At 37.2% G+C, this 21,356-nt stretch overlaps 1 protein-coding gene across 1 annotated transcript; it reads left to right on the top strand.

The window, feature by feature from the left end:
- Positions 1 to 4,828: 4,828 nt before the first annotated feature.
- LOC124153457 (D-arabinitol dehydrogenase 1-like) lies at positions 4,829 to 20,581 on the top strand. The gene is made up of 7 exons (XM_046526612.1): positions 4,829 to 5,149; positions 11,180 to 11,304; positions 15,976 to 16,142; positions 16,267 to 16,464; positions 17,879 to 18,074; positions 20,025 to 20,132; positions 20,230 to 20,581. The coding sequence occupies exons 1-7, from the start codon at positions 4,844 to 4,846 to the stop codon at positions 20,339 to 20,341; spliced, it is 1,212 nt and encodes a 403-aa protein (XP_046382568.1). The 5' UTR covers positions 4,829 to 4,843; the 3' UTR covers positions 20,342 to 20,581.
- The last annotated feature ends 775 nt before the right edge of the window (positions 20,582 to 21,356 follow it).

The following is a 21,356-nucleotide window of genomic DNA, read 5'->3' on the forward strand; positions in this document are numbered from 1 at the left end:
AAATAATTATTTGCAGTAATTTTAGCTAGGCATCCCCAAACTTCCGACCATATTTACGGTGAGATATGAAATCAGTACATTATTGACGACAGACCTCACCTATAAAATTGATGGTATTGCCCTCTTAAATATGCCTGGATCCTCACTGATTCGCAAGTAAGCAGAAAGTATCATTTATAAAGCATGGCTATAAGACAACTACAGCTAAGGTCGTAATCAGCTTGAGGGTCAAGGGGTACAAGCAGACCACAGCCCTTTAGACGCCTCAGGCACAGCTATCCGACGTCGCTCGAACCTGAAACTTTTTTATATTTTTTTTTCTCGCATTTCGCACATTTTGAGAATACGAACTTTTAAATCGGATCATTTTGAAAAAATAAGCGCCGGCCTTAGCCCATATCCTGTGTTTTTTTGGAGATATTATAATGTTTACCCCAGTGTTTCATGGTGCCGGAACGCCGTTAACATAAGGCATAATAGTCAAATAACACTTTTATCAATTTTATTGCCTCCAAATTTTTAATATATGCATTCGTAACCAAAACAAAAAATTTTGTAATGAAATGTAAATTATAGCTTGTTATAAAAATAGAGACGTAGTAATATTTCACTTCTAAAAAAGTTAAGGAATGTGCGTTCCAGCACTGCTAATTTTGGAATGATGTCAGTGGTATACTCCCTATACATGACCATCCCCCATGCGAAAGCTTTTTTGATACGGCCTTGATTCAAGCTGTTTGTAGTAATTTATACCCGTAGGTATAAATTAACTTAATGGTTTGAATTTTATGGATCAATACAATAATCTGTCTACAAAAATTCAAAACGTCCAAAGAAAACCGGCCTATATCCATCAATAGCTGAGTACATTGCCCAGCTATAAATTTCCCAGTAGATACGAACTGATAATAACCACATAAATAAGGATATCAAAGATCTTGTGACCTCGAGTGTGAAAGGTCTTAAATACGCTCTTCTTCGCACTCAAGCTCCACAGTCACATTTCACTCGCTTCCGCTTCTAACTACGAACTTAATACGTGATGAAATATGTGTCTCCAACCGCTCTGAGATTACTATTCTTACTATGAGAGTTAGCGGTGAAATGAAGTGGTTGAATACTATTCCGATGGCAATAATTATGATACTAGCACGAAGATAATGAACTATATTCACTCACTACACCGTAAAACTTACAAAAAATACAGCGATGGCGCAGTCTAAATAGCGAAAGGAATCCTTCGAGACATATACACCCAGGTACATAATACCCTGCGAGCCACCTCCAGGGTGTTTGGCAAGGGGTGATCAATCACCAGCATGCAAGAGCATTCCCACTTGCACACCACACGGCGATAAAATGTTACGCATACTAAAAAAGTATACTTCCACACTCATGCAAAGGTAAAACTTGCCAACTACGTATGAAGGTTATTTGCCAATATAATTAGAACATACTAAACATTCTGTTAGAAATACTAAGAAAATTCAGAAACATGCATTAAGGAATCTATAAATTAGTAGGCTAAACTACAAGTTAACTAACCTATTTGTAAGTTTTAACGTTGCCATTATAGTTTCTTATTGATCGTGGAAAACACGACATTCTGAATGTATCGGTTCTTCGGTCTATCTACTTTATTTTACTTATATGATCTGATCTACCGTAGTATGTTGGCGTTATTAATACATGGCTAACTTGGTTGGAAAATACACTGATTTTGAATTCAAATGCTAGAATTCAAAGTCTATTTTTCAGTCTAGGGTCTGGCAGCAAGACCTTATATTTGAGATGGATACTAATGCATCGACCTAGGAAATCATTATGCAAATAAATAAATGAGTCGTATACTGAAGGCCAAAGCTGAGTAAAGCTTTATAGATATGAAACAAATGGACTTTACAGACAAAGACAAACAGAGTAATCAAAAATACTTAAACAAAGCTGAGAAAATAGGAATAATCTAAAATAACGCAACAAGGTAAGCGGAATGTAGTAAGTATCTAAGTTTAAAGAGTTATCGTAAATGCGTTAGAAATGGGTCAGAGTTGTTAAAAAAAATCCAGCATCATACCCATTATGATGATGATATATCGAATGAACACAAATATCACAATCCAAAAAGGTACATCGCGAACGACTCATAACGCATGTGCGACGCGACCCCGGGCACTGTTTAGGCACGCTAAAGAAATATGATTCCGTCAAAAAAAAGCCAATGCCACAAAAAATTGAAATTTAATTTAGAGAAATAATTACGAATGAAGGATGTCAAAAAATTCCTGAAACCTGTATATAGTGCCGTCAGTATCAAGAGTATTGAACAGGTAGGTAAAATAAAAGTTGGAAATGTATTACCGTTAATAAATAAATGCTAATAATTTGGCAACCCCACAGTGAATAAATAAAGACTTCATTGTACTTCAAATAATCTGTTGGTGGAATCAAGGACATATCTTAAATCAAATAAGAATAATATGAGAGAAAAACAAAAGAATATTAGTGCTGTATTGAGGAAGATCTATCAGGGAAGGTATAATGGGGGAGGCAATATATATCTCAGGATACCTAGAGCTTCAAAAGCAATAGACTCGTTCAAACAGGTATTCAATATTTTCGTGGGGCTCAAGGCATTCTGAATATTCGATAATATCAGTACCTTAATGATACACAGCTCCCCCCACATTGCCTTGAAAGAAATTTTACCTGAGTGCAGTGGGAGCAGCAACACTGACTCTGAAATCCTAACGTTCGTGATTCGACTTCCGGAATAGGTCAAAATTCTCCTCGCATGATTGAACGAGTATTTCATTGCATTTCAGACGGGTGATTCTTTTCAATCGCATATTTTGAACTTTTAACCCATAAAATTATAAGTGATGATTAGAAATCCTTGCCACTACGCAGGGATGCCGACTTACAAAAAATATTGGGGGGCCCAAACCGGGGATCTTGCCCCGGGAAATTTTATAAGTAGTTAGTATTAAGTTTTTTAAGCATTTAAGAAGAGTCATAAGAACAACATTAGAACCCTGATAACTCGAATATCGATATCTGGACACTCCGGGGAAAATCGACAAGCCTGACATATTTTCCTCCCATCCATAACGAATTTTCGAGGAGGCTCGCGCCGCCTCAGGCCCCATGGAGTCGGCGCCACTGTAACTACGAATTAATCAGTGGTTAATGAAATTTGGACAGCAATTCATGACGGGTGAATAGTAATCGACGCTTTTTCTGAACTGCACAGGAGTTACGGCTAAACGAGCTTGTAAAAGATACAAAAATAGGCACAAGTTTAAAGCCCGGAGGGCAAATTAATGAATTACTCCCAGTCATTGAAAATCATGTTACTATAAGGGGCGGTCTGGGGCGATTGAGTTCCCTCGGCTTGGACTCATGACGGGGCCCCGCTTACCGGTGAATTCGGGGGTCCTCCCCCGGAATTTTTTAGGAAAATGCACGCCTGAAAATAGATTTTGACGCTATTATGGCTCTTAAAAATCAGATAAAAGTTAACAAAAAATTGTAATTGCTTAAGAAAAAATACTTAAAAAGTGAGAATTTCAAGTTTATGAAATTTAGTTATGTATTACGGTTCTATTATTAATTATTTAGGGAATTTTTCCTCGTAACTGCGCTGAAATCTTCAAAAAAATCTAAAATAACCTTTCCGAATAACACTTCCAAAAAACCATCAGGTTCTCTTTCATCATCTGACACCGTTATTTTTTATATAATATTTTGGGGGCGTCCATCAGCTACGTGAGGTGATCTTGGCGATTTTTGGACTCTCACCTCTCCCCCTTAATGAGATATCGAGAGATTTGACTCGACCCCCTCACTCTAATACCTCGTGAGATTGTTCAAAACGCCTATTTTCAGCGTAAATACTTTGATCTACGCTTCATTGCGTTGGATTTATTAAAATAATTGTTTAATTATTTTACTTAAGATTACTTAAGACTAGTATTTAAGATTTCGTAGTGAAGACTAGAACTTAAGACGGGACAACTTATCGGGCCACATTTTGAGACATGACGGCCAGATGAAAACAATCGTAGAAGGACAGGTGGAAGGGAGGGGGCAAGGGGACGTCCCCGAATGAATTACATAGGACAGGTTATTGAGGATTTAAAAGAAAAGAAATTCGTCGTTATGAAAAGGCTAGCGGATAGGAGAGAGGAATGGAGAGCTGCGTAAAACCGATCTTAGGATTGTTCACTATTGATGATGATTATTTAAGATTACTAAAATCGTTGTCTAGAATCACATTTTGCACTGTTTCTTGCGTAAAAAACTACGTGACACTTGCCGCAACCCTCCCTCTCCCCTACGTGAGATTGGGTGAGAATCGCCTTCACCCCTTTCTCCTATAAACGCCTCACTTAATAAATGGATGCCCCCTTTTACACTGAAAATGCATGCAATGAAAAGCAACTAATGAATACGCAGAATTTATAATGGTAATAAAAACTTTGATTCAAGTAATCTGAGTCTTCTTTTAATTAGACCTTCTATATACGCTTCGCGATAGACGCGAGCGTTGTGAGGGTCCCCTGAGCTCGGAGCCATCGGCGATCGCCGACCAGCCGACCGCCCCTGATGTTACTACTCCTTGCATAAAATACGCATTGTCAACTCAACAGATCGAATATACTTCCGTTTCAAACGCCGCCACATCAAAGCTTCCATCGATTCTTTGTGACTTCTTTTTTATTTATAGGATATTTTTAGGGTTCCCAACAAAGTACGCCAGAGTAAATACAAGATAGAATAACAACAAAGCAGACACTGCGGTCGGATCGTGCAAGGAAAAGCGGTCCGATAAGACGCATAAGTGATGCAAGACAATCATCTTGATAGCCTCTCAACCTTGAGATTTTCAACTTGGCCTCGCTGTGTCACGCCAGCGCCGGTGTTCACCGCAGTGCATCACCGTCCGAGCAGCTGCGAAGAGTCGTACGTTCGATATCGCTGCGAAGAAGCACAGCCAAACATGGGGAGAATGAGAGCACTGAATTTCGATCCACGCAAAAAAAGTTTGACAAGCGTTTTCAAGGAGGTACCGAAGGCGATTACTCCAGAGGATGTCGTGGTGCGAGTTGCTTTCGCGGGAATATGTGGGACAGATCTTCATATTGCAGAGGTAAGCTTAATCTATACCAGCGCTCTTCGTATGATTTCTGAAAAATCATAAATGCATTGTCCAATCGTAACCGCAAGGATTACCGCAGTGGCGGATCCAGGATAGGGACAAGGAGGGGCCTACTGGGGGGTAACCTCTCAGCAATAGTGGGGATCCGAACAAATTTACCATTCTATCTAGTGTAAATTGGATACCCTCTCTGTATTTGCCACTGGATTTTAACATACCAAAAACGTGTAAAATCGGCCCTAAATTTGGGGCTAATTTGTATTCCAATTCATTGAAGTAGGTAAATATAAAAATATAGTGAATAAAATAAATAACTAAATAGTTTTGTACAAAGTGACAAACTCCAAAAGTTTCATTTTTATCTAGAGTATATTTTGGTCCAAACTGGGGAGGGGTATACCTTTAGACCCCCCCATGCATCCCCCACTGCCAGTGGTGTCGTGGGTACCACAGCAATCATGCTGGTTTCTGGAGAGGAGTCGCAGATTTGGCACATGCAGACTCGACTATGATTGAAAAATTGCCTAAGGGCCTATGGGTGTCTGCAACAAGTTCTAGATTTATAATTATCTCTGCACAATGTACCGTTCTCATGGCCAGGGATATTGAGGGGTCTCATTCCCCTCCCCGAAATGAGGAAAGTCAAGAAAAATTTAATTACAGTGGTCTGAATTAGCTTAATGAATCACGCATGAGGGCATGGCTGAGACATGCTGTGATACCCCTTCATATTTATAATTATTCCATATATTTAAAAATAAAATTTTATGAGGTGTCCTTCTGCAAATAAGTTATGATGACCTTGCATTTATTTTTGCCCACCCCAATTACTATCAATTCATCATCTTAAGTCACTACCCAGCACTATTAGCCCCAGGAATGGATTCAGTTCGCTGTTTTGGGGAGCAAGGTGAAAGGTTCATCACTTTCAGCGCCTCTCAGGTATAATGCATTAGAAGCCTGATATGCATAGACAAGCTTGTTTTAGATGTACATACATCACTTATTTTTAAACATTGTTTTTTAAGCTTGCAAAATAAAAAATTTCTTTGGAGAGCCGCCGTAAAGGTTGCTATGTTTTCAATTTTTCCAGAAATTCGGGTTAACCTATTTCCCTCCCTCTCGCTCTCTCTCTCTCTCTCTCTCTCTCTCTCTCTCTCTCAGCCATTCTCAGGCTAATCAGAAGTGGATTAAAGGGGGGTGGTCGGAGGGGTTGACCGTCCCCTCAATACTAATGAACCCAAGTACACCTGAGGAAGAAGTTAGCCTGAAGAGCTGAAACCAACTAAATGAATTTGATGAATAATCCTATAGTATAACGATTGGCATGATCACCTCTTGTCACTGAGGTTAGGTGCCAAACCAACAATTGGAGTTGCAAATGGTAGTTCCTTCAGGGCTAAGGCCTACCATATGCGTTCCATCCTGACCTCAAGGCTTAGCCTCGAGGCCAGAACTGTGCAGTTTGGCCGAACTCATTGGTTTCCCATCCGGCCGACAATCCGCCTCAAGGAATCGCCACACACTGTCAATTCTTCCCTAAGTCCAGGACTGAACAGTCCAGACTTTGAGACCAAACTGAACGTGTACGGTAGGCCTAATACTTCGGAGGGGGCATAGTCACCCCAAAATTAGGATAAATGCACACCAGTGTTGTATTTATCATTTTTTTAGCATGGTGGCCCATTGGGTAGAGCGTAATCTATGGATCCCAGGTTCAAAGCCCAGGTGAAGCCTTCAGTTACCCCACTCAAAACATCATCTTAGAATAAGTGGAAGTTATGATAGGGAAAGGATGGCCCCAATACCATGAATGTGTGAACTTTGCACGCTTGTGGCTTCATCTGGAATGAAATATATTTTCACCTGCCCAAATTAACTTCAGGGTTGAATCACTGACAATGAGTGAGTGCATAATCTCGTGAATATACTAGGATTTTTTAGGAGAATAAGAGAGAAGTCTCCTGAAAACCTTGGGAAAAAGACAGGACAACTCAATCAACCACAAAATGAAACAGGCATGGGGTAAAGGTAGGCCTAAGATGATATATAATGAGCAGAATAAAACAGAATTATTGAGTTAGTATTTATAACTTTCATGATCATAAGAGACGTTTTTTCCCATAGCAAAGACATCTATTATAACAACTGTTTTGTAGAGTTATTTTAATAATAGAATAAAATACTGCAGAAACATTCAAACCAATCGTTGATTAAGTGGGTGGAGAGGTAACATCAGACAGGTCTTGTATGCTGTACTTTCCCAGAGGCCAATATACCATACATACCAAAGGATCCATGAGTCATCATGGATGAGAAATTTATTAAGAGAAAGGCACTATAGCTTCTTCACAGATTCATCATTTAGATCACCTATTTTATGCCAAAGATTTCATACTTTTAGTCAATGGTTTAGATCAAGTTCAACTTTCTCTCCCTAAGGATGTATTAAATTGGTAAATTGTAAATTAAAAGATAATAGAACTAAAGGTCCCCCATTCTATTGCATTCAGGATGGCAGATGAACCCAATCCCAATCAAAAAAGTTGAAAAATTAGGATTTTTGGTCAAAGTAGTGAAGAAAAAAAACTGCACCCTTCACTTATTTCTCACCATATTGTTCACACAATAGAAACTTTAAGAAAATACTTATGGATATCTATTTGAACTGAAAATTTAATGATTCTATAAAAATATTTGCCATCCAAAGACATGGACAAAAGAGCAGTTTTCACACATGAAAACGAATGTTGTTGATAAATAACATTTTCAATCTGCAAAACATGCCCAGGACAATTATCATTAAGGGTCACGATTTTAGGTCCCTAGGTTACTCCTCAAAGTAGGCATCATTAATAATAATAAATAATAAATTTTTTATTTGTCCAAGGATCTTATGAATACAACATAGATATAAGACACGTCAAAGTAATCAACATAACACTTAAAAATGTAAAAATGGTCAGAGTTCATTTGTCATTTAAAAATTCATTTACACTGTAGTAGCACTTATTAATTAAAAATTTCTTTAAAGAAGATTTAAATTCCCTATTAGAATTAATCAAATTAATACTTTTGGGAAGGAAATTAAATATTTTTGATCCCATTGCAATGGGACTTTTTGCTGCTATACGTTTTTTATGGAGGGTAACATGGATGTGGCGATGAGACCTAGTTAGGTGCTCATGTACATCATTATTAATTGGTAAATCATTAATATTCTCTTTTATCAGTAAACATAGTTGGTATATATATATACAAGGCACTGTTAACAAATTCAGTTCTTTGAATAAGGGTTTACAAGAATAAGTATAAGGCTTACTCATTATACATCTTATAATCTTTTTTTGCATCTTGAAAATTGTATCTAATAGCGTTACAGTTGATCCCCAGAATACAATACCATAAGTCACTCTACTTATAAAGTTGCAATGGTAAACTGACATCATCGCCTTGTGAGGTAAGGATGCTTTTAGGAACCTCACACTATACAGTACTCGGGACAATTTCGAACACAAGTCTTTTACATGGAAGGACCAGTTCCCAGTATTTTCAATTTGTAGCCCTAAGAATTTACAAGTTTTAGTTAGACTCAGTGTATGGTTGTTCAGTGTCAATGTTCCAAAATCTTTGGAATGATTCGGGTTAAACAGCATAGACTGAGTTTTTGCACTGTTTAATTTTAATTTGTTGGAAAGACACCAATTCCAGACTAAATCTAATATATGCTGACCATAGTGATGCACTTCATTGATGTCATTAGCTGAAATTAGGAAGTTTGTGTCATCTGCAAAGAGGACTGGTTTGACATGGATGCTATTAACAATCAAGGGCAAGTCGTTAATGAATATCAGGAAGAGTAGAGGACCCAAGATGCTACCTTGAGGGACACCTGACGTTATCTTGTTTTGGTTTGATTTACATAGTGTGTCACTAAGTCTCATTTCAACACATTGCATTCTATTGCTAAGGTATGATTTTAGCCACTCCAGTGCGACTCCTCTGATTCCATTTTGGTGACACTTGTTTATGAGTATGGAGTGATTAACCATATCAAATGCACAAGAGAAATCAAAAAATAATGCCAAGACCTGTTTGCCATTATCCAAAGAATTTGAAATAAAATTCCAGGCAGTGATGAGGGCATCCTCTGTAGAACGTCCTTTCCGGTATCCCCACTGAGAGTTAGAAAGAATTTTGTATTTTTCCACAAAAGAAAGTAATCTGTTGTAATATATACGTTCAAAAACTTTAGAAAGCTGTGTTAAAAGTGAGATAGGCCTATAGTTGGTTATATCATCCTTATTACCTTTGTTTTTGTACACAGGTATTACTTTGCTCAGTTTTAGGGGTTCTGGAAAGATCCCTAGCCTCAGCGATTCATTGACTAAAAATAGTAATGGTTGCACAATAAGTTCTTTTAAATCCGCTACTAGTCGACCAGGTATATTATCAACTCCAGGAACTGAAGAGTTAGATAATTTATCTAAGCACATTAACATTTCTTTTTCATCACATGGATAAAGGTAAAGGGAATGCACTTCACTGGTGTAATCTACTAAACAATGGTTGTTATTATTGTTTATGAGCTGGGATTTAGTTAAATATTAATTATTCTATTATTATCTATACAAAGCTCATATACCTGGGCAAGCTCACATGCAATGCTCATTCCATTTAAACCTTCAATGAATTTTTTTTAATTTAATGGGGCATTGCATTTGAAGCAGTGGAGTTAATTCCAAGCAAGAAAAACTGGATCTGAGAGGAATAAACTGAGATGTTTGGGATTAAAAGTGCATTAAAAATTGATGTTGGGTCCTCCTAGATTGAGAATTCCATGGAAAAAACTTGAGCGGTGCAAATAAACCCCTCTGACATGAGGTTTTTAAGCACTGATGCCAAGTTACTAATCTGTCGATGCAAATGCCTTTTAGTTTTAAGGGCACTTCCATTTTACCCACCAATGAGCTAAGCAAAGTATGCAGCCTCATCAGAAATATGAACTGCTTCAAATATGAAATTTTAACTTAAAATTTGATATCATGCAGACAATGAAAAGAAATAGCTAAAAACCGATCTGCACAAAGAACGTGGCCATGATTTAGCCAAACTTTGGTTCATCAGCAGCAATTATGGATATGGCAACACACATTAAGGCTATAAGGTCAAGTTAGGGTTAGCAACAATTCATATCGCCTTTGGCAACCTAAGCACTCCAATTGTGCCAAAATGAAGGCACAATAGTATTTTCCAAGGATGGCAATAATAAGCACATCAAAATATAATTTCTGCACTGCATATACAGGCATAAAAAACAAATATTAGAGAGCGAAAATTCCACAGAGGAAAATCATTTGCCTTGACCGGAATTGAGCCCATTATTTCCCGAAATTGTGTTAGGTGTTCTAACTTGGGAGAGCCAGCTTCGAATCTTAGTCAAGGCAGATCATTTGCTCTAATGCATCTTTGCACAAAATGTGCAATTCTGGGTGACTCTATAAAGGTATTAGGAATAAGTGTACATTGGAACATAAACAAATGAACTAAAATGCAATTGAAGCTGAATTAAAGGCCGATAACTTAAAAATATTATTTTTACATATTGTAATCATAATAAAAGTATATTCATTCAGAAGTGTGTGAATGAAGTATTTAACATTTACCTAACTGGAAATGCTTACTTGGATCCAGCTCTTCTCTCATCACATCTATGCAAATATCTTCCCCCGGCACAATACTTGCCACATGTTTGTCCTCAATTGTAATGTGCAATCAAAATTCATTCACCCACCGAATCCCTTGTACAAATAAAATTTCTGCCATTACTGCCTTTACTGGTGCTCCAGGGCAGAAAACATCAACTGAGTAAAGTCATGGGTTGCAGTGCAGAACTGCCAGCAGCTTTACAGAACCCTTTGGCAATGAATTTCAGAAAGCACGTATCATAATGCTTCTTTATTTGTGTAAATATTATGCAAAATGAAAGCTGAATCTGCTTTTCTTCCTTTCTCTCTTAAGGGAACATTCCCTTGCAAAGATAGTGACTTCACACTTGGGCATGAAATAAGTGGAGTCGTAACAGAAGTTGGTAGCAACGTTGATCATATTCAGTGCGGAGACAATGTAGTTGTGGATCCTAATAGGTAAGTTCAAGGTGATATCATACGTATTTTGCAAAAATTAATTAAACGACCACATGGAAAAAATAACAGCTAACTTTAACTATCTCAATGATAGTAAATTTATGGTGAAAGTACATATTTATGGAGACACAGAAAATTGTTATTTGTTTAACTGTTCTCTTTCTGATTTTACGGCATGGTGAATTATTATTAAGCAAGGGTTGAAAAAAGAGAATAATGCATTTCAAGATCAAACAAACTGTGATTTTTCTAGCCATTATGTCCAAAAATCAATATTATTTGCTAGTCTTGCATCCCACAGAAGTAAGAAAATTAAGATTTGACAAAGAGGTTTAAATTGGCTCATGCATGTAATCTATGTAACTTGAGGGTAGGATATTAAAAGATTTTGAGAGGAGAAGGTAAAAATATGTGTCAATATATGGGATGGAAAAATTTAAGTCATTTCTGAAGACATTACGGACTTGCAGAATTGGAGATAGGAGACACGCCAAATAGGAGGAGAGATATATAGGGACAAGACAAAAACTACTCCCTACAAAGTTTCTTACATTATCACAGTGGATATAAGTTAAATACGCCAGCACTAGATTGTATTAGACACAGCCATTCAACTGTGGCATGGTCCCTTTGGAAAAAGCTTTATGGCTCTTTTTTCACCTTTTAGAATGTATAAATTTAATGGATTTTTAAAAGGTGGGGGAATTTCAACGAGTTTTTTTATACCCCTCTGATATTAGAGACTGGGACAAGGAGCCAGCCCTTTAATCATTCATTTTCCCCGATCCCAGTTCTCTGATGTAGGTTTAAGTGTAATGTAACTACACAGATGTAAACATTGATAAGGCCACTCTTTTTTCGAGAAGTTGGCTTTAAATCCAAAGCCAACATATACATATACTGTGAATGTGGTCACCCTTTTTAAATTATTACAATGAAATTCTTCTGAAATTATGGAGCAGACAGTCATTTTGGCAAGGTGGGGGAATGTCACAGCTGGGTACCTACGAACCCTATTTGTTCTGGTGCATGGAATTTCATAATAGGCTTGCCCCAACCTGTGAGAAAACTATACATATATCATTTCTTAGGACCTGTCTCAGATGCCGTGAAAGTGGTGGCCTGGGGCTAAGTTCAGTTTTCTCCATTCTTACGGGTGGCCAAGTGAAGTTAGGGCAAGTCCTAAACCTGTATGAAACATTAGATGACTCAGCATTCTCGATATTTGCCGATTAATTGGTGGCAATGGCCATGAATAAGTAGCAAACCACCCCTTTCCTTAAGAATGAAGTTTTCATTAAATATTTCATGCATTCCAAGTCTACCCAGCAAGGGCCAGATATGGTAATCATTTATTATGGGTGGTTGTCTTGGGTGGGCATCCCCCCCCTCAAAGAGCTTGTGTAAATCCCTATGGTGGAACCCAAACTTGCATCCCTATCATGCATAGCCTTTGCTTCTGTCATCTCATCTATAATAATGAATTGTAAATACCATCAGGATGAATGAACACTTTAATCCTACTATCCCTAAATAGTAGCATACCTAAAGTTTCTTGAATAAAGTACATTTTCTAACAGGCAATCTAGCTCTGTCCCATTAGCATGTAACAAATATTAGATTTCCAAACCACCAAAAAAATTTGGTAGTTATGTATCTAAATAAATTTATGACCCTGATGCTTGAGATAGCTGGTCAGACATTAGAGTATTCAGAGGGGAAGGTGGTTGCTCCTCTCCCCAAGCCAATAAATTAATTAACAATGGCAGGAGCAGATACAGTGTGAGGGTGTTGTCCCTAGCACAAGGTTTCTCTTCTCCGAGTCATCCCCATACTAATGGGTACTCCCCCACCACTCATTAGTTCGCCTACTCCGACCCAAAAAATCTTCAGGTAACACCCCCTCCTCAAGAACTTCTAACATTTATCCTCCACAATTAAGGGTTTCCTTTATCCCACAGGGATGGCTTCCCGTATAGCAATGAATGTCCCGGAGACGTCTCATCATAGTCTCCAATACTTCGAATAACGCGAATGTCACTGAGACTCAGAGAGGTAATTGTGAGACGTTCCGAAAAAAAATAATTTTCATGATTAAAGAGAGACATAAGGGTGTTTACCGTGCACTTGAAGAAGTGGCTAGCAGTTGGTCATGAAATGTCAGGGCAATTCCGATACATCGACGTGGCATACACCCGTATGTCTCTCTTTAATCACCACGAGCTACTGAAGCTTTAATCAAGAAATAATTTACATGTTTAAATGCCATCGACCCCTTCCCTAACTTTTTTTCTGAAGTTTTGACCATTAAAATTGCAACATGATCGTTTCATTTTTACATTCAGAGCCTAATTGAATTGGTTAGCATTTGAATTATTATTGAAACAATTGGTTTGATTCTGCCGACATTCTAGTATTCCATCATCCTCCAATAAAGACCACAGAAGGATTCAAGCAATGGAAGAAGAGTGATAATATGTATACTTATCATATTTCTTGTAATACTTATTTAATTGTTTCAATATATTAATTAAAGAGGCAAAATTATGAAAAAATCATTTGGCTTAGCTGAAATACAATTTTGGTTCTTCTGATCGTCAGGCAGACATGCTACCATGGTTAGCTGCAGTAACACCATCAAACCATCTTCTTACAGGGCAAATTTCATAAAGGGCTCACTGAGCAAGCTGTTAGCATATTAAATCCATATTATAGTACAGGAGACAGAGTTTGTGCTTACTAAGCCACTGCTGGAGAGAAAAGTAAGATTTTTTAGGCAAGTTACAAAAGTGAATATTTTTGACAATTTAAAACATGAAAAAAACACATTTTTATCTTTTCTAATTTCTTTGAATCGTTCAGATATGATACTTAGCATAGAGATATTTCTTTCACTTGCTCTCAGTTCTTGCCATACAATATGTACTTATGAGGTAGAGCCAATTGGCATTCTTTATCTTTTATGACATTAATGTCATAAAAGATAGAGAAATAGATTGGTTAGACCACCATTCAGTAGCCAGCCACCTAGATGTGAGGCAGGGTGTAGTTCAACATTCAGGAATATAGGTGCTCCAAGCTGTGAATACTAGACTTCTGCAACAGCACAGAAACAGAAATCAAGGCTAAGCCCCAAGGGCGGATCCAGAATTTTTTTCTGGGGGGGTACTGTGGTCTGACAGGCAAATGGTCTTCTGATCTTTGAGATTAAAAACTACATGCAACAATTACTATACGAAATGTACTCTTAATTTTAATATAAAAGTTATTAATATGTAAATATTTATTACTTTTATATTAAAATAGAAAATTTATTGATACATATTAGATAGTATTAAAAATCTTGTCTATTTTTTAAGCATCTCGGGATTTCCCCCCTAAATCTGACAATGGGGGCCCAAAGGGATGCACTCTAAAGGCCAGGCTTAAAAGTCATGAAATTTCAGGTCAACTATCCTGATGCATCATCTCGCACACACACACACATATGTCTAAGTAATAGCAACAGAAGCTTAAACCCAAGAAGCCCCATGGAAATGTGGACAGGTGAAATTGCTACATGGCCAAAGCATTGCAGAGTGGTAGGCCATTGAGGAAATGTGTGCAGCCTGAGTCATAGTCTTCAAAGTTTAGATGGTAACTGATGCTCCTGTTGCCCTCATCTATCAGCATGATGTCAGAGGAGACTTTATCATTGAAGCAGATGAACAAATAAAAGACGTCACGAAGGGTCAGTGTGACCATTACCTCTGCTTATCCATCTTTGGGTTTCCTAGCCCAGTATTCAGTTGATTGGCAACAGGGGCGCAGCTAGGAATTAAGGCTGGGGGGGGTTTAAGTGAAGCTAATACCGGGGTGTGTTGGGGTATGGACTACCCACCAGGATAAGCGGTAAGTCTGATATTAATAAATTGCGGAATTTTAAGAAAAACTGTTCAAAATGGTGAGTTTTACGGCTTTCTGAGGGATATTTTATTAGGTAATCCTTAAAATATTTTATTAGTAATATCAATCCAATTAATTAAAATGGATTAAAATTAAAAATTTCTCTGAGCTCTGGGGGGGGGGTTTAACCCCCAAAACCCCCCCTCGCTGCACCACTGATTGGAAAGGCCTCCCTCACTCTGGGTTACTCAAACCCTGCCTTCTCTGATCCCTGCCCTTGGGTTTTTGGGAAGGAGTAAGAATGTCAGAATGGGGAGGATGTTACGATGATTGAGTTGTACGGTTGACAGAGGTTTATGATTTTGCATTTGTACACTAAAGATGATTGTTCACTTTATTTGATGAGTGTACAATAGAGCCTTGATCATCCATTGAATGATTAACCACTCATTGAATTATACTCCTGACACTTTCCTATCAACTCCCCCAAAACTCCCCTAACATCACTTTCCCACGTAAAAAAAAACTTTTTCAATTGAATACATACAAAAGATTTAGAGGGAGCTTAAATCAGAAACCAAAGTAAAAATTTCAAATTACAAACCTATCTCCTCTTTTGAGTATCCATTTAATCTTTTCTCTCCATTGGAACATATAACCATAACACTGCTATGTATAGGTATTTCTTGAATTGTTCAATGAATATGGGAGCACGCAGTCACCTGCATGTTTTGTGATAATTGTGACTTTAATAACTTTACCCATATAATTCATTTTCTTCCTCAGTGGCTGCAATAAATGTAGGTCCTGCACCAATGGAAATTATCATCTTTGCATGGTCGGTGGAATAAACAACACAATTGGTATCTTTCGAGATGGAGGATGGGCTGAATACCTCGTGGCTCCATCCACTCAAGTCTACAAATTGCCTAGCAACATTCCTCTTCAAAGAGGTATATCTGATACCAAAGTTCTGTTAATTTAATTGATTACCTGGAATTCTACAATTTTTTTGCCTTATCATTAAGTTAACTATATTTAAGATTTCAAGCACCCTTAAATTTTTTTCATAATTAGCTGTAATGTGCGAGCCATTATCCTGTATATCTCATGGATGGGAGCGCCTGGGAAATGTATCTCCTGACTTCAAAATATTGATTGTTGGTGCTGGGATCATTGGTAACCTCTGGGCTTGTCTATTCCACCTCAAAGGATACAAATATGTCACTATGAGTGAGCCTCAAGCAGAAAGGCGTAATTTATTCCAGAAAATTGGTAAGTTTAAAAGTCTCATTTAGGAGCTGCTTCGATTCCATTGGAGCATATCTAAAGTTTCTTTGTCAAAATCACTAGTTACTCAAATTTTATCAATAATTTTATTCATTATTATATGACTGTACTACATACTTAGGGCGTATTGCAGCCAAGAGACCAGAACACTTGCCTCCTGAGCAAAGGGTCCTGAGGAATATACTGGCTCGTGAAATATATAATATGATTCATATCATAGGCAGCGTCATACTATTATGAGCATTGCCAAAATCTGTTCAATTGTTATCTTCTATCACATTTATCATGTGTACTGCAGAAGATTACCCACATAGCACAAAATATCTTCTAGATATCTAGAAAATATCTTCAATGTCTTGTATACTTTAAATAATATATCCTACTTATCATGCCTAGAATATTCTTGTGTTGCACAGTGGGTACCAGGAAGTTCGGACCTCCCCTACCCCCCTCGGAATATTAAAACACATTTACTTTGCTTTATAAAAAAAAATCATTAATTTTTAAATTTGGGGGGTCCAGGAGTCCGGACCCCCCCTGAAAAATAAAAACACATTTACTTTGATTCATAAAAGAAAAATATCATTAATTTTTAAATTTGGGGGGGATTCAGGCATCCGAACCCCGCCTGAAATATAAAAACACATTTACTTTGCTTCATAAAAGAAAAAAATGAAAAATCATCAATATTTATATTTTGTTGGGGGGGGTCCGGACCCCCCCCCCCCCCCCCCCCCCACTCCCCCCGAAATATAAAAACACATTCACTTTGACTCCTAAAAGGAAAAATTGAAAAAACCATCAATTTTTATATTTCGGGGGGGTCCATTGGGTCAGGACATTTCTTGCCTTATTAAAGAAAATAAATTTGAAATTTGGGTGGGGAGAATTGGGGGGGAAACGGACCACCCAGACCCACCCACTCGCTATTCCACTGATTGAGGCTCTGTAATACACAAAATAAAACGGTCATAATGATAAACTCTGTTGAAATTCTTGCCTAATTTTAAACCATCTGGGGGGGCACATGCCCCCTTGCCCCCCCATAAATCCTCCTATGTTGGCTGGGATCATTAGCGAATCATTTACCCTGAATTTTCCCAATGGATCCAATTTGAATATGATTGTCTAGAAAATACCTTCTCAAAGATATCTTTTAGATATAGGTAAAGCGGACATTCAGATATCTAAAAAATATCTAGAATATATCTAGAAGATATTACAAGATATTTTCTAGACATTATCTGAAGACATTCTAGATGTTTTCTAGACATCTAGAAGATATTTTGTGCTATGTGGGTATAAAGTAGAAAACTTAATGTTTTTCTAATTCTTTTATTTATAATGTTCAATTATTATTTATGATGGTTACAAATGGATGCTTTACTCTTATCACAAGGGACTGGGTATGAAGCAGTGACACCTGATCAGTTACTTGCACAATTCCCAAAAAAGGATGATTGCTTGAAGAATGGATTTGACTTGTGCGTTGACTGTAGTGGAAATCCTAGAGCCATTGAAAAAGGGGTTGACCTACTTCGCAATGGTGGGAAGATGTGTATTTTTGGTGTTGCTCCTGTGCAAGCTGAAATAAAGTAAATATCCTGCTTTCGTTAGTTACTTTTACATCTTGTATCATATTTATACACTACTCAAGAGCTTTCAGGTCCTCTTTTTGTAAGCTTTTGAAATGCATATGTATGCAAGAAAAAGTGGAAGATCCTAGACTTGGTAATTTTTGCTAGCTGAAAAGAGAGACCGTAGTGAGATTAGCTTTAAACTTTGGAATCAATTGATTTGTTAATACAGTAAAACCTCCAGACAACCATGCTAGAATTCCACAACAACTCCTTTATTGGAGCCTACTAGTGTATACACAACAAAAGGAAAGCGTTAAAACATGTGAAATTATTGACTGATTCTGGAAACACTCTCAGCTTGATTATTATTGGAGTGGCAATTCCAGGACTCTATTCAAAGAAGTCCTTTAGTTCTCTCTATCAGATGCTAGTTTTTCTCCTCTATGAATCTCCCTATATCCTTCACCGAAATGCTATCCAAGATTCTTCCTCATAAGACTTTTCTTTCATTTTCTTCAATTAGGTAATCTGCATTGCCTTTCCTCATCCTATTCTGCTGTATTCTTCCTCTTTCTCTCACTTCAGCCACCCATTTTATCCGACCCTCAGTATCCTTCTCCAGAACCTTGTTTCAAACTAGGTTTCTTTTCTCATCAGCTTCTGCAAGGTTCTACTCCTATGATCGGTGAAGTGCCATTGTTCAAAAGAGTTTTTTGTTCCTTAAAATTCACAAGCTAAGTTTGAATCTCCCACTTTGGAAGTAGATGTCAACTACTCTCTCTTCAGCATTCACTTCTTTCAATGGTAAACCTAGAAATTTATTTCAGAAGAATTGAATTGAATCACCACCACGTTACCATAAATGAGATATTTACCATTTTATCTCAAATTTTCAAGGGAGGATGTATCCTCTAAACTCCCTCCCAATGTATCCAACCTTACTTGCTGGATTTAGTTCTGATATCTTTAATTTTCACTTTTTAGTTGAATTACTTTCTATGAAACATCTTGTAGGACTTCAAAAGTACAAAATCTTACACACCTTGCTCCATTCACATTGTCAACCATCATCTCCAATTTTCATCACCATCGATTGGTATAGGATCAAGAATGGTTTTATGAAGCTCTCCACTCAATCACCATTGTGTCAATTGTTGATAAAGCTTGTAAGATAAAGAGACCTATATTTTCATGTTTATTTTTTTATCTGCTGCCAACTTCTTGAGCTATTAATTGCTGAAGTTTGATAGCATCAAGCCTTCCACAGATCAGCTGATGAAGTCATATACTCCTACCGAGTAGTTCAACACTTCTTCGGCCTTGCTCATCAGCACCAATTAATTTTTTTTCGCCCTTGTCAGTGATTCCTTCCCTCAATGAACGGTTCCTATGAACGAATTAATGAAATGTAGTTATAATGACGTTACCAATTCATGCAAAGTGGTCAGAAATTTTTGCCTTTCTTTTATGGTCTGAGACGATGGCTGAATAAAGATAATTTTGCTCATTTTTACATAGTTTCTATTACATCTTCTTTGATGAAGGGCATTTTTGGGCCGGAGTGAATGAACCCATTTTCCTAAGAGCTAATTTTGTCATACCTTACTAATTCAATTTAACATCTTCATAATTTTTTAACATTTCATCAGAGACTTTCCTTTGCCATTCTTGCCTTCCACTTCCTTTCACAGATTGCCTTCATCTGACCAGGTTTCACGATGCAGCTGATTAACTTGTTATGCCTACTCCATAGGTTTATCATGAGGTTAGATTCTCTACATTACATCAATAACCTGTTGACAGAAAGATTAGGAGGAGATAAAAGAATATTTTTCTGTACAATTTTTATTTTAACTTTGAAATGAAGCTGTTTTCATACTTACCTTAGATGTAGGTTATATTATTATGGCATAAGTTGTCATGTATTTGATTGACTCCTAACTTCAACACTGTATTGTATTTCAGGCTATCTCCCTTTGAAATCTATAAGAAGGAGATCACAATAATTGGTGTCAATATTAATCCCTTCAGTTTCAATAAAGCAATGGCTCTCCTGGATGCTTTCGGTGAAAGGTAGGTTAATTAAATTAGGAATATCATTTGAGTATATAAGGATGACAATTTGCTTGAATAGAAATGGCTAATCGGAAGTTGATATATTTTATTAAAGGTATCTGGACTATGAAACCCTGGGAATCCAAACATTTAAGCTGGATCAACACCAGGAAGCTCTTGAAAAATTAAAACAAGGAAAAATTTCAAAGGGAGTTTTCAAGATTTAGAACATCAGAGGAAATGGTAAATATGTATGTATTCCTGAGTGAATTTAAGACATAACCCAAACGCAAAGGATTATTGCACAGCTTTATCATTTTTTACTTGTCCTCGGAGATGTTTTTCAATAAGTTGATGTTAATTCCAGAAATCCTGTTCATGTATTCTAATTTTTCTCTTTTGGTGAACCTTGTCCATTCCTTGTAACTACATTGGTGAAAATATGTAGTACATCCATTTTTATCGAATATACAGTGTGATTTTTTTTTGCCCAAGATTTCCAGAAATTTCCAGTCACGATTTTTTTCCTTCTATATATTTGAACTTTCATGTCAAAAAAAAAATACACATGTACAGTGACGGATCCAGGATAAGGACAATGTGGGAACTAAGGGGCTCTCCTCTCCTGTATATATTCAACAACTGAACAAAGTAACGATTTAATCTAGTGTAAAGAGTCTAGATACCCCTCTCTCTAGGTACTACCTCTCTGGATCCGCGACTCCATATGTATAAGAAAAGCATTTAGGAACATTTGCTTCAAAATGCATTGGAAAACAGAGGCACAACTGTATTAGGTACTATACTGCTTAAAAAAATACCACAACAGGTTTTGATACAGCTTGCATTCTTTCTTGTGGAAAATTTCCAGTCTCGTGTATTATTACAGTAAATTTCCATCTGACGTAGCCTGAAAACACACTCTTACTATGATCGATCTAAATTACAGGGAAAGGGCAAGGTAAGTCTCATATATTATCTTTTTTTGGGCAGGCTAGCGTAACCAAGATTCACAGTCAGTCCTGTTTATTTTAAAATTGGTGGCATTGACATTTGGTGGAAACAGACTGCTAACACGTTCACAAATGAGGGAAAAAAATGAAAGTTGGAGAGATACGCATCCACTTACTGCTTGCGACAAGTTAGTGGACCACAGCTATATGTCATATCTCAGTGGCGTAACTATGGGGGGATTAGTGGGTATCGATCCCCCCCCATAGAATCACAGAAATAAAAATAATA

This window comes from Ischnura elegans, chromosome 2 (genome assembly GCF_921293095.1).
Source record: "Ischnura elegans chromosome 2, ioIscEleg1.1, whole genome shotgun sequence".
In the NCBI taxonomy this organism is placed as follows: domain Eukaryota; kingdom Metazoa; phylum Arthropoda; class Insecta; order Odonata; family Coenagrionidae; genus Ischnura; species Ischnura elegans.